The following is a 15290-nucleotide window of genomic DNA, read 5'->3' as shown; positions in this document are numbered from 1 at the left end:
ACTAATGAGAATTTGGTAAATTTGGTTAAATAACTGTGAAAAAGATATGTAGCCAATGAGATGTTTTGCAGTTGAAAACGTTTTCTTACTTGTTACTCATTTATGTGCTGACGCAACAGACAAGCTAACTCGCCAATATATTGTATTTCCCCTGACAGTTCATGGCTTACACTATACTATTCAATTCAATGAGCAGTTTAAAACACTACACTGAGATGTTACCAATTGGTTTTGGACGCCTCAATGCTTCATTGTTACTGTTGTGCCGTCAGCGTGTTAAATTAGGTTTATGGAATACTGAGTTATAAGCTAATGCTACCAAGCCTGGATAGCAAGCTGACACACTAATTACTGCTATACAATGAAATAATAAAATAACACATTTTCAAGGATCAGAACTTAAGGACAAATTTCTTTTATGAAACTTTTTTTTAACTAAGCAGTAAATGTCTGTTTTAATGCTGTAAAGCTACGCAGTTGATTTTCAAACAGACATCAAACACATGACATTTCCACAAATACAAAATATACTCAAATATGGATATACAGAGACTCACACGACTCGGACAGAAAAAAAAGTGGAGGAATTTCTGCCCGCTTAGCATCCGTAAAAACCTGACATACATAACTATAACTCCAGACCTGGCAATGTATTCACATATTGAATAAATTGGCTCCATATTTTACTAAATTTATTAGTAGAACCATTCATGGTGCATCTTATTTTTTCCAATTTTATATTTTGAATCATATCTCTTATCCAATGACTGTAAGTTGGAGATTTAGTGTCTTTCCATTTAAAGAGAATTCCTCCTTACTGGCTAGGCGGATAAAAGGCAATGACATGTTGTAGGTACATTGGAGGGTTATTTATACTATCTGGGCATGGTATAACACCAAAGATGGCAGTTATGGGGGAAGGCTAGATACTACAATTAAATGTGATAATAATGTGATAGAGAAAGATTTCCAGAAATCTACGAGCTTTGACCAAGACCATAGCATATGATATGTAGTCGCCGGAGTCTGGTTGCATCTGTTGCATGTGGGGTTAATATTTGGATATATTCTGGCAAGTATAGCTTTTGAATTATGTAGATGGTGTACAACTTTAAACTATATTAGCACATGATGTGTGCAGATGGATGATGTATTCTCCCGCATTCTTACACTATTTAGAGTTGCTGGTTTTTCAAATGTTAAGTTAGTTTTAGGTTTATATCATCCATTCAACCATCCGTCCTTTTTTTTAACCTCTAAGTAAATTCAGGGCTATGGACTGGACTCAAGAGGCAGAGTACACAGTTTTATGCAGAGCCAAGCGAGAAAGACAGACGATCATTCATGCTCACATTCACACTTACAGCCAACTGAGAATCAAGAATTAACCGAGCATGCCCGTCTATGAACTGTGGGAGGAAGCCAGAGTACCTAGAGATAACTCACACAGGAAAATGTCAAATTGGAAAGATCACCTTTTCATGATTTGAAATGATTTTTTTTTTTTTAAATTACAGCATGATCATGAAGCTCTGCTCTCTCAATACAAGCTGCCATGGATATATCCATTTCCAACACTGTTGGCAAAGCATTTTTTCCACCTGCACATCTTACCAACAACCTTAGCCTGTATTCATCGGCTACCTTGTGGATTAGGATGTGTCCAAAAAAGTTGGGGAAGGACAGCCGGTGCTTCTGCTTTCGTACCTTAAACTATGCTCACTTGATGCCTGTTTACCCAGGTCCACCATGCCAAACTGTGGACCACCACTGATTTTGACCATTCACTCAGTACAAAACATATAGTACACACCCTGCAGAGCAGCCACTGAACAGGAGTCAGATCACCAGCAACTTAGTGTGTGGTAGACCCAGCTGAAAGGACAGCATGAGCCACCGAATGGGCTGTAACGTCCAAATGATAGAACCCAACAAAGGTATGCAGTGATGCCCAACTAGCCGTAGCACAAACATCACATACGGGAACCCCTTTAAAAAGAGCTCATCAGGCTGCCATCCCCAGGTGGAATGAGCTCTCACACCCTGGGTCAAAGTGAGGCCCTTGTTGCTGTATGCAAGTGTGACAGCTTCTATAGTCCAGTGGGACAGCCTCTGTTTTTACAATGCTCTACCTTTGCCTGGATTAGCAAATTGAACAAGCAACAGCTCAGTAGCTCAAACTCCATTGAGCTATAACCTGCAGGAATGACCTTGGGAAAATATGCGGCATTTGGGCGCAATACAACCCTGAGGTCATCAGGAGAGAACTGTATGCAAGAAGGATGCACAGACGGAGCATCCACGGACCCAACTAACCATGGGTTTTAGCCAGAGAACCCCTTTCAAAAAAACATGGCAAGGTTATGTGCACCTGGTGTAACCACGTCAATGCCAATATGATAAGCAGATATCGCTGCTAAATAAAGGCCTTACAGCAGCTCCTGCAGCAACGTCAAAACATCCACAATAGAGCAGTGGAATGGGGGAATGTGCCTGTCCTGGCACCATTCCTCAAAGGCTTGCCATTTGCCATTTGTAAGCATATAAGCCTCTAGTGGATGAGGCCCAAACACTCTGGATTGTTGCTACCACGCTTGGGGGCAGACCGTTAGCCATCAAATTTGACCTTTCAGCAGGTAAGCACAAAGGCAGCACAAATCCAGGCGTGGATGAATCACTTCTACTCCTGCCTGAGAGAGGAGGTCCCTGCGGAGAAGAAGCTGCCAAGCTTTGCTGCCAACAGACTGATTATCTCCACATACCACAACTTTGTTGGCCACCAAGGGGTCACTAGAACAAGAGAGAAAGGCTGCTGGGGTACTCTCTCTAAAACTGGAGCTATAATTTCCACTTGGAAACAAGAGAACGTCTTGTCATTGGTGCGCTACACATCCATGTCCATGGCTTCATCGTTGTCAGTTATGGAGAAGAACAGGAGGCAGGAGGCAAAAAGATCTACTTTGCCTTGCCAAACAGATCCCATATCTGGGCCACTATCAAAGGGTGCATCCTCCATTCCCATACAGACCCCTACAGAGAAGAAATGGCCGCAGGTTCTGATGGCCTGGAATATGGGTGGGAGCACGTCATTCCCTGCCTGTTTATGTAAGTGACCACTGTTGAATTGTCCGTCCTGACTAGGACATGCTGGTCCCTCAGAACTGGACAAAAATGGTTGAGAGATAAGAAAACTGCTAGCAGCTCTTAGTGATTGATGTGCAGCTCCCGCTGTGCTGTGGTCCAGATCCCTCTCACTGATCCACCATTGCACAGAGCTCCCTGCCCATTTAGGGAAGGATCTTTGGACACCACCTTTTGAAACAACAGCCTCACAATCCAAGAGCCCTTGTGCAGCAACCTCTGGAGGAGGCAATGCACAAAGGCGGTGAGATCGCTGCCAGTCTGTGCTCCGACAAATGTGCGCGGCTGGAAAGCGAGCAGATCTGCTGACTCGGGGTTAGTGAGCTCTTTTGAAAGTTTACAGAGAAACCCAGTGCCTGAATGTGTGACAGAACCAATGACAGCTGTGTCGCCACCGGCTCTCTGGAGCAAACTACGAGAGCCTATGACTTTTAATTCACCTGTACTCTCTCAACCTGTGGGCTCTGAATGCTGAGAGCTGCAGAATGCTTCTGTAGAAAGTGTGGCCCTTTCACAGCTACCTGTGAACTAGACTAATCTGTTTCTTCAGCTGCTTACAATCTGGGTGATGAGGAGCTCACTCCTTCTTTTAATGCATCCTGTACATATAAATTGGACTTGGCTGCACTGCTTAGAATGAACACTGAACTCTTTCTATGTAACACTTTATCAAATAGCTTACTGACACTTTAAAACTCCTAAACTGACTTCTTTTCAGTCTAAATTCTTGGATTAGACATGTCATTTAGCATGTAAATTATTGCATCCTTGAAACTTTAACCCCTTACTTTAAATTTCTTTCATGCATTATACACAGTCCAGATATCGATAACAATCGGCATAAAGTACAATCATATACCGTGGTCTTTTTGTCATACTGTTTTACAACAAATGATCAACTGCGATTACTACACTGATTATGAGAGGCCAAGCATCAGTAAAGGACCAAGTTTTCTACGTCTGTATTTCTTACTGACTCATGACAATTTCCATACCATTACTGTTTCACTCTACCAGATAGCTCTTTTCTCTGCAGGCAACATTCAGAACTGTATTTCTATAATGAAATGGTTTTCAATTTATTCCTTACAAGATAAGCCGTCATTTTCAATCTGCTCAACATACAAGTCCACCGGCTAGAGGAGTAATATCATGCATCTCACACTGACAATTCAATTTTTTTGCCCCCCCTCCGCCAGAAAGCTGATTGCAAGTTCGAGATAAAGAGTAAAAGATGCGATTTTTATGTATTCCTTCTGGATCCTATCTGCTCAGTGAATGAGATATCCCTGGACATTTCATTGAGTGCTGTCCCCTAGACCGCAGCAGCATGACAAAAATGACAAGGGTTTGACCTTGTCTGCATAAGCACTATCCCTATGAATAATGTTCCGAGAACAGGCAAATTAGCACTTTGAAGAAAGGTAAACAGAAACAGGAATAAACCCTTCAAAAATGTGAAAATGACAGAGAGTACAAAAACATGACCTCAAGTTTATGCCTGCTGCCTTTGATGTGATAGAATCATTGTCAAACTTAAAGAAACCAGTGAGGCTGTGAACTTGAGTGAGCTAATTCTAGCGATTTGAAAATATTGCTAGATGTTTTGACAGCAGGGCGAAGCCGTGGAAACACTCGGGCTCGTTCCAGCATTAGATGCAGACAAAACTCCCTTTGAACCAAATTAACCAATTTCCATTCTCATTTGTCACACTCTGGGACTGAGCCGGGCCACAATAAGGCATCACCATAGCAGCGCGCAGCAGTTTATCTGGCTGGCCTTCATTGGAGCAAGGCCTATTAGACGAGGCCTGGTGGAGTCAGAGGACGGGTTGAGAGGGCAGATGGGACTAAGGTGATGTATTATGCATGGGTAAAAACCATGCATTTGCGGGCCAGCTGAGGCCCCAGTCGGAAAGGGACAGACTGACCCAGCCAGACCCATCAAACATTTGTTCGCTCCGCAGCACCTCCCCCAGTCCTCTGAGACTGAGGGCAGCCTGCTCTCTTGCATGACCCTGGGCATAAGTCCAGCACTATTGGTTAATATATGTGGAAGTCAGTCATTTCTGTTGAAATATTAATTTGGACACTTCCAGAACTGACATTTAATCAAATACAATAGACTTGGATTTGAAGTCTGCACTATTATCTTAGCAAATGCCCTAATTACAGTACTAATATATTTTAGGGGGGGCAGTTAAACAAAATGTAAACCCGCTAATTGGTCTATTATGTATTTATAGAAGTTATACAGAAAATATATTAAACTGTAGAAAGTCATTTCTTATTTCTAGATTGATAAGACAAGGTTAGAAGAGAATATGAGGGGTTTTTGTAATTATACTATCTGATGTGTTGACGAGCTTCTCACTTATTTGGGCAGTTTACTGTGACAGCAAGCTCTTTTGACACAATACATACACTGCAACTTTAATTCAAAATTACCTTCTAAAGAGCAAGCAGCATTTATGGATTTAAACAGCACTGTAACCATGTCATTGAGAAATAAAGCCTTGTACACTTTACAGCCGTACAAAATTGATTCTCTCAGAACAGGCAATGCTAGCTTTATTGATCTGCTCTGTGCTCAATACATATTACAAAAGGCTCACAATTACCGGCTTTCTGCGGAAATTTCATTTCAGGAAATATCGATCCGATATGTTTGTGCATTCATTGTTTTTAAGCTTGAAAATTTTAAGGCTTGTCAAAAACGATGGCTGTGCTTTGCTTTCTCTCTGCCGACAGACGTGTCTGCGGCTCTCCGCTGATGATTAGAGCACAGAGGAGGTTGAAGAGGGCCAGATGTATCAGCGTCTCTGTTCAGTCGCTGCCAAAGTCACCTTTACTGGCCTCTAAACTGTGTCCATACCCCTACCCCACGTCGCACACCCACTCCCCAGTGCCCAAACTGTACGTTTCCTCCCTCTCTTCAATCCCTGCCACTGATGAATGACAGCTCACTTAATGTAGTCACAGCTGAGTACAGCACAGGGAAGGAGACTTAGAAGGAGGATCGCTGGCAAAAGCTCAGCAGCCAATCTCCTCCCAGCTTGACTGCAGGATACACAGCAGATGGGCCTTTGGTGTAAAAGGGATGGATCCACATGAAGCAGCTCTACAGTGAGCAGTTTGTTGCAGGACAAGAGTAATGACCATAGTCTAATGGTATGTCATAATACTTTTTTTGTAGAAAACGAAAGGCCTTCCAGCAGCTCCTGCAGCAACGTCAATTTTAGGGGTTCGGACCACCAGCCAGGCAGAAGGTGGAAGGAAAACCTAAACTGTAAATAAATAAATATGGTCCAACTACAGTTAAGTTGTAACAAATGAATATACCTGTATAATGACACAGTATTCAATGGTAATACGCACAAATGACTGATCCCTGCTCATCAAAGCTTTGCCGTGCGCTCCAACGTCCATCGCGCCTGGCTGCTTTGCACCACAGCTTCACCACCACCGCTTTTATCTGTCAGTCTGGTCAGTGAGCAGTGATTGACCCTCACCTGTCATAATGCCAGAACTACGTTGACCATAAAGGCTTCCCTCTGTGAAGTTTGAAATTTGTGAACACATATGGACCTCTGTAAAAACTGACAGTTGAGTGAAAGTGAATTTTTAATCATGCGCTTCCAATTTTGACTTAACACGCCGATAGCAGAGCCCTTTTTTCTGTCTGTAGTTGGCTAAATAAATTCTGACCACGAGAGAGAAGAAAGGAGACCGCCTCTTTTGAACTTCTATCCGGTCGCTGATTTCTTTGATCAGGGCTCATAAATACTACTTTAACTAGAAATCACTACGATGCTGCAGGACTGCAGATGAAGTAATTACTTTATAATCACATCTTCCTTTAAGAAACTGAACAAAAACACACGTTAATGTCAGCAGCAGTCATCTGCAGACCTATTTACATTAATTTTACATTACAAAACCTGCCACAGCATAACTGATGAACACCAGACTTGTATGGATTGGGGGTGAATAGGTCGTTCTTGAATAGGTTTCTATTTGTTCCCTACTCATTTGGTTCTGTCTAGTAATCCACGCTAACTCTAGCACACCTATTGTGATCTTAATTAAAATAGGTTGTGTTAATTTATTTATGATTATTTTGGACAAAAAATTTGAATAACAGATAAACATGGACGTTTTAAATTCATGTGATACCAAATAAAACTTTCTATATTCTCAGTATTACGACATTGGCTACCTAATCCTGCGTAGAAAGTGTTGTTCTGAAGAAACAAGAGTGGACACCAATCTATCAACATCTGTTTTGTGATATATTACCTAACGAAAATGATCAAAAATAAAAGAGCAGGGAACACATTAACAAGACAGAGTCTACCTTGTTGAAAGATAGATGGATGCTGATGAGATGATAGATGAAGTGAAGAAGCTACAAAAAAAGAGTTCAATGTCAGCAGTCAATCAGTAGTCTGCACGTGGCTCCTGTCCTTTTTTGTTTCTTAGCCTCAGCGAAAAAGACACTGAGAGTATGGAGTACAGATTGTTTGAATGTGTGTGGTAAGCACAGGTATTTAACCGTTTTAATTCATGACTCACAAACAAACAAATAAAAAGAAGAAGAAGAAGAAGAAAGCCAAATAGAGAAGCAACCATTAAGTGATTAAGTTTAAAAAAAAAACCGTCATTGCAGAACACAGCTCATGACCATTTTTGTTCGACAACATCTGTTAGGCTGGAGCTTAATTTAAATTTGTGTGATGGGAATACAAATGACACTGTAGCAAATTAACACAATGAGCATATGCGTATTAGATCGCAAACAGCTCAATCACACATTGCCAATTCAGTTGGGTGCATCCTCCCTCCCCTAATTGGAGCTCTTAGGAATCCAGCATCTCATCTCCTCCTCTTCCCTAACAAAGGTTATGTGAAATTATCAGCCAGCACAAGAGCAGAACAAGAGGATAAGGCTGAGGGATGGGAAATACATGCAAGACTGCGGATGTCTTCATCTTCACAATTTCAGTGACGCTAGCTGGCCACATATATCAGTCTCCAGGCATTCTTGCAGCTATTTTCTTAGATGACTGACGCCCAAGAAAATTCATTTGAGGACAGGAAGGAAAGGAATGTGCGACGTATTTCTGGTGAGAAGTGAAAATCGAATATTGCAATATTTTGTACAACCATGACGCATTCAGTAGATCTGTTTCTGCGCTGCAAGTATTTGAGTAGAAATCGACTCGGATGCAGGAAATGTAACCTTGTTGTTTCACCCCTATTACACACAGTCAATATTTTCATTTCATCTGAGGCCCCTTTGCCAGAGAAGCTCAGGAACAGCTTCCCGTGTCTTTGCAAACAATCTGCACTGGTGCAAAATGAAGCATGACATGTACTTCCAGATACAAGTCTCCCCAGCCTGAGCACTAACTAGCTATTTCTCTGTTGTCATTTTGTAAAATCCAAGCTTCTTTTCACCAGATTATCCGGCACCTTTGTAAAGTGGATTGTCTCTTATTAATCCTAGAAACAACACAGGATAAAGCTTTTTTTTTCCCAGTTAAAAATGGCACAAACTAATTTTATAACTGTCAGAACTGAGGTTACATTTTTTAAATTGATTTTTTTTTCAGGAAGACCAAAAGCACTCAGTTCGTGGCGAATTTTTAAAAATCAATTATCTAAATTGCAGTTGGCAATTATCATCCAGTGAGACAGCTTGGTCGGCTGCAGTCCTCCATTTCGAGGGTTTTAAGGATTAATATCAAGGTAACTTCAGAACTTGTGTCATGATCACACTGTGAAAAAGGCTTATCAAGAGACACTCAAAACATGTGGTGCTAAGAGGGGGTGACACTGACTTAAACCAGGATGTGTTGCAGTACTAGAGCACTTTGTGCATCAAAGTTTGCCAAAAAGAAACGATTACATTCATCGGCATCACGTTCTTTGAGCATTTCACCCTGGGGCGGGACCGGGCATTAACACCAACCCCGCTTTGCTTGGTCTCATACTTGCGACTCTACTAACAGTTTCATGAGTCGCGAGTCTTTCTCTGCCTTCTTTTAAGCTAAAAAATGTGCTTTTTTTTCTGTGTACCTGAGCATCCACGAGGAGGTGCCTCATGAGGGTCATGGACTTCTGCAGCGTCTCCTTCTCAGGAGGGGGAAAGGCATGCTCCTCCTGTTCTACGGACTTGGGTCCAGTCACCATGAAGTTTGCAATCTGGTCATTCAAGCTGTTCAGAGACTGCACAGCTAGAGGGAGACAAAAAAATAAAAATTTAAAAAAATCATCTTTAATAAACAGTAAAGATGCAAGCTTGTCTTTTTTCAGTCTGTTTCAGTTGGTGAGTAAGAATATTAGTTATTATTGTGGTGGATTTAACATAAACTGAGTCCAGGCATGCTTAAATTGATCATAAAGTCATTTCCATACTAGGTCACCACTCATTTCTTCTTCTATTGTGCATGGATTACTGAGCAGGAACAACAAAGATAACTCAGTGGGAGAGCGCGCTTTCCTACTGTCACACTGTCACTGACTTTCTCCGTCAACGCCCTCTCTTGTCCAGAATGTTCCATGTCGGCCTGAAAGCCATCCTGTTTTTGTTTCCCTGTTCTTGCCCTTGTGTGTCCCTGGCAAACCTCTCCTTCCAGGTTTCCTCTCCCACATTAAAAACTCGCCTTCCCTACTGTACATCCGCATTCTCTCAGATGCACACACACAGACACACACACTTCCTCAGCACTCTTCCCATTTACCATTAACCGACCCTGGGTCCGCGAAAGGTCGTCGCAAATATTTCCGAGTCCACCCACATGGTGGAAATGTTGGATAATTTACAAGAGGCAAAAAAGAAGCAGGTTTGGTGCTTTTTTAGCATAAGTGTGGTCTGTATTTTGTCAAAGGCTATTACACCGACCCCCTAATGCCTCACTATCCATCTAAAACCTCACACTTCCAACTCTGGCAGTTAAAGAGAGACAGAGGTGAAGCGATCAAGGATTGACCTTGTGTCCATCCGACCTTCTGTTATCTTAAACAAGCACGGATCCACTCAATCTCACCTGTTTTGCTTTAAACGTGCACTGGCACATTTCCTACAAATAAAGAAACCCAACCTGCTGAATCTAGAGGAGCTTGATGATTTTAGGGCAAGTATCTGGATAGGGTCTTTTCAGGATGCAAATAAAAAAGCCTCTTTTAGACACAAAAGCCCACGCAAGGAAAGAGAGAGAGAACGTAGATTAAAGTGTTACATAACAAAAAAAAAAAAAGAAATCTTTCACAGTGGCTGACATTTTCAAGCAAACACGCATTGAGTAGGAAATTTGACAAGTCGGCGCTGAAGGCGGCGGAGATAAGAAGGCAACAAGGGGGTTGAGGAGGAAGACTGTGTGCCCTCGAGGTGAGAGTCAAGAAGACATCAGAATAATGAATACAAGAGTAGGGTGCTTGTCGCCCGAGTTCACAGACACTCTAGCCAGTTCGGCGCTCTAAACACTCTCTTTACACGTAAACAGACAGACTGCAGTAAGCTTGAAAGTTTTTCCTTTACCCTTTTCAGCTTATATCTAATTGGGGTTGATTCAAATATAAAATGCTCCATTTCTTCCTCGCGCTAATTTCTGCATATTTGCACTCAAGTGGAAACCACACAGAGTCACAGTGTTTATGAAGCTGGTTTGCCCCTTTGGCAAGGATGTTAGTTCAGTTGCTTCCTCTTAGTGCCCTCTACTGGCTAAGTAATGGACATGCAAGTGAAAAAATAATTAAAGAAAAGCAGCTAAGAAAGGTGGATAAACCAATAAGACAAAGTGCTTTACGTGATTTTATTTTTCGTGCTATTGTTATATGTGCACTCCATTTTCCCACTGATCATGCTCTGTATACTAGATTCCATGATTCATTTTTTCCAGGTGTTTCTGGTTTGGCCCGATGAGCAGGAAACTGTCTTTCCTTGTCTCTTCCTCCTTCTGCCCCAACAGCAGCTTATGATTGTATTGTTTAGAGTTATGTTTTGTTTCTGTTTGATTCTGATGGACCCAGTACTTTTGGCAGCTTAGTTTTTGTTAGGTTTACTGTTAATATTTGTTTAAATTAGACGAAGGATACCAGACTGGGGAAGAAAAGTGATTGAAGTGATGAGCTGTTTTAAGCCTTGTTACATGGCACTTTAATTTTTGTGAGAATGTGTGAACTGTAGCCTCAGCTTCCTGTTCTTAGAGTCTCAGTCAGTGTGGTCTTCTGCAGCTGTAGCCAATCTGCTTTAAGGTTCAACATGAGATGCTCTTCTGCATACCTTGGTTGTCTTGAGTGGTTGGTTGGCTCAAAGCAGTCTGGCCATTCTCCTCTGACAACAACGAGGCGCTTCCACTCAGAAAACTGCCATTTACTGGACATTTTCTCTTTTTTGGACCATTCCCTGTAAACCCTGGAGACAGATGTGTGCTAAAATCCCAGCACATAAGTAGTTTTAAAATACTCAGATCAGCCCATCTGGCACCAACTTCAGTCACTTAAATCTCTGCTCCTCTGATCGTGTTGGACGTCTTTTGTAGAGTCCCTTTCTGGGGGTTGTAAAAACCCTACATGATTAAAACTTTTTTAGACACCATAAATACGCTAAAAAAAAGCACACAAAAACAACACAAGTGTTTTTTGAAGAGACAATAACGTGACTGACCAGCTGCAGAAGTGACAGGAACCAAAACATGCCAAGGAGATGCGACTGAGATTCACTTAAAGGACGCCGAGGATTCTTCGATGTTGTGATGGAGAAAAAGATGCAAGGAAATGTGTAAAGGCATGATTCGTATAATACATAAAACATGCTATTAGCTGTTTGCAACATTTTTTTCTAGTTCCCTTTTGTTTTATTCAACTTCTCTTGTGTTTTGTGTGCTTTAGCAGCATTTTTACCCCTTGGCTACATAAGGCTGATGGTGTATTGTTGCCACGCTGCTGGGTGGGCGGGCAACATGGACACCAAAGTTTGTTAATGCAATAACTCAAGAACGAAGCAAAATACGAGTTAAAATTTGCTACTATAGGTGTATCTACTGGAAGTGTTTCAATCTCAGTGAATTCAAGCACAAAGTCAAGGTCAGAGGTCAAGTTTTCTGAAAATCTTATAAATGTGATAAATTGATAAGGAAATCACCTAGGATTTGAAATTGATATCAGAGTGTATGTACTAGGAGGCTGAGGGGTACCACTAGCCAGTATTTTTCTATTTGTTGGTGTTTTCTGAAGTTGCAGTGGATTTGACCCCACCTTACCTAATGGCTAATATCATAGCTATGTAAATGGTAAATGGCCTGTATTTATATAGCGCTTTACTAGTCCCTAAGGACCCCAAAGCGCTTTACATATCCAGTCATCCACCCATTCACACACACATTCACACACTGGTGATGGCAGCTACGGCATGCCCTCATTTCATACCGTTTCCCTGTTTGTCTCCCTCTATTGTGTTTGTGTTTGCTTAAAGCTTTAACCCTCCTGCTTCTATCAACTAACCTGCAACTCTGAGACACAGAATACCCACTACACTGTCAGCCAGATTGTTCTTTCTCTGTGTAGCACTAACACTACACCTAATATCCACTCAGTAAGTTTGGTCCCCAGTTTAGTAACTTTTCATCTCACTGTGCTGCAGGTCCACAACCTTCTCTCCAGCAACCAGCCAGCATCCATTAGTAGCACACTTTCTCAGTCTCTCACATCCTGCTGGCCTGCGTAGGTCTCAGCTACACACTGCTGCCTCTTCACCCTGCCGCTCTCACCACTCGACTCATCTGGAACGTCAGTTATTATCACTGCAGAAGTCAAAAACCTTCTTACACCAAATGCTTTGTGTCTCTGTGTCCTATCAGCTCAGTTCCTAACAAGCTGCACTACAATGAAGCAACTTTTATCTTAAATTCAAACTTTCAACATCATTGGAAACATAAATTCAATAATGCGCTTACTATTATTATTATTATTATAAAAGTGTTGCACTGGATAACATACTACTGAGGGCTGTCTTTGTCATTTTGTGTTGTCTTTGCGCTGGCATGAAAGAGCAAAATGTCAAATAAAATGCAATCCAGTACGACACCATTTACAACAACCTTAAAGTGAAAACAGGCTGAATTAAACCTCAGTAAAGGAGTTAAATAGATCATAAAAGTTGAGTTTACAGTGGATGTGTCAATGAATGAATTGGATTGTAAATCCAGTGCCAAATACAGAGCACATATAGCAAACTAAACTATAACCCACAGTGTCAGCCTATTATGACAGGAATAATCTACTCGTTTATTGCATAAGAAGGCAGCAGCTGAAAGAAGATTTACCGCATTAGAATCAAAGGGCTCTACGCCGCACGATGACAAACTCACAAAAAACTCACAAAACAGATTAGACGTATTGCCACTGCGCCGTAAGCACCGCTGATAAAGTAAAAATTTGAAGCGATTGATCAGCAACACTACACTATGTGTTGAAATCGATTCAAGTTCTTTGCTGCAGCACACACACAGCAACCTTTACCCTGCATGTTCAACATCGTGTCTGGAGCGTTCGGCCGTCAATACTGCGATCATTAAGCCTCTAAATCAACGAGGTAGAACAAATAGTTTGGAGGCATTTTGTTTTACTGAGAAACGATTAACCAGATTAATGAAGCACAAAATCAATGAGTTTCTTGAAAGGTGTTATCAACTGAAATCAATTCAGAATCCACAAACATGCACAATTCATCAAGGACATCTCTCTCCACATATGCACTGCACTGTTCTTTGCCATAAACCAAATAGCTAGGATTATTGACTATAGATCTAATCCTATTACCTTGCTCAATAATAATAACTGAAGCTGCTGCTTAGATGACCTGAACTGTTTCTTCAACAGTAAAACGTGTCAGTATAACACTTTAAAAAGCTATAACCGTATAAAACATTCCAACAGTGGAAATTCAATAATATTTACTTATGACATTGTGCAAAGTAACCTAATAAATCACCGCAATGACTTTGCTGGTGAGGATAAGGATGCAAAACACACCAAACTGCAGGGATTGTCATTCAGTGTCTTCATCTGAAGCCTGAAATAGATCTCACCTGCAGCTTGCCGTCAGCAAATGTGAAAACTGATGAAAGTGAAACAGAAGTATGCAAGTGGGAGACGGTGAAAAGAAAGATGAAATTGCAATAGTTAGGTTACAATAGATGCAACAAAAATAAAAAATGTCACCCCAGCTGGGCCCCAGCACTTTCTTCCTCTCTCGTTTCCTCATTCTGTCTTTTCTCTCTCTTTTTTTCCTCACTTTTTCCGTGTGTCACCAGCACAGCAAAAAATCTCAAAGTGTCCTCTCCTATAGAACGGGAACGGCACAACAAATGAGTAGGAGAGGCCACAGTGGCGTCCCATCGGGCCTTTATCTCGTCAGGAGGGAGAACTGCCAGAGGAAATAAGATCACTACCAATGAAAAAAATATTTGAAAGAATATTTGCAGCAAAGCTAATGGGATAAGGTAGTAGTCGGGCTAAAGTCAAGATAAAAGGGGCTTATTTCATGGGAATTGAGCGTGGCACACATGAAATCACGGTGAAATGTTAGGAAATATGAAAAATGATGAGCCCAAAATCCATTGCTTATATATGCGGCTGTACACACAAGCAGAGCAGTGTCATACTCACCCAAGTTATTTATTTTGATGTGGTGCAATACGCATAGAAACAATACACATAACTGTACACAGCATGTGAATTAATGTGGATACTGTTTCAAATTGTTTTTGGGGTTTTTTTGCAGTCATGACCTAGAATGTATTTTAGAAGAGAGGAAAACATTTGGTTCATTCTCTTAGAATTTAGAATATAATTCAGTCCAAGCAGTGAATAACATTATCATACATTTCTTATTCTAATGTAATCTCTTGAGGAGGATTTCTAGTACAACTTTCTCTATTTGCCAAGGGAATGGAGCAGGACAATGTTGAAGTGTCAAATCTCCATACCGACTAACTATTTTTAAGAAACTGTCATTTTCATGATGAAGTTCTGGAGCTGGTACGTTTGCTATTTTCTAAGCAGTGGCAACACACATTGATGCATTTTTGGCTTATTTGCAGCACTTGTTTACCGATTTCTGCAACAAGGGAAAAAACCAAAAA

At 41.2% G+C, this 15290-nt stretch overlaps 1 protein-coding gene across 1 annotated transcript in view; it reads right to left on the bottom strand.

Moving 5' to 3' along the window:
* kazna (kazrin, periplakin interacting protein a) overlaps window positions 1–15290 on the bottom strand; it is a 200095-nt gene that overhangs the window by 166151 nt on the left and 18654 nt on the right. Inside the window, exon 3 of the mRNA XM_085442894.1 lies at window positions 9223–9380. Within this exon, the coding sequence (XP_085299020.1) occupies window positions 9223–9380 (158 nt within the window). The remainder of the gene's footprint in view (window positions 1–9222; window positions 9381–15290) is intronic.

This window comes from Copadichromis virginalis, linkage group LG20 (assembly GCF_057382275.1).
Source record: "Copadichromis virginalis isolate Kocher_CV1m ecotype Utaka linkage group LG20, C_Virginalis_male_GT1.1, whole genome shotgun sequence".
Taxonomy (NCBI): Eukaryota; Metazoa; Chordata; class Actinopteri; order Cichliformes; family Cichlidae; genus Copadichromis; species Copadichromis virginalis.
The sequence above is the reverse complement of the archived record's forward strand: the minus strand, read 5'-3'. Positions and strand labels throughout refer to the sequence as shown.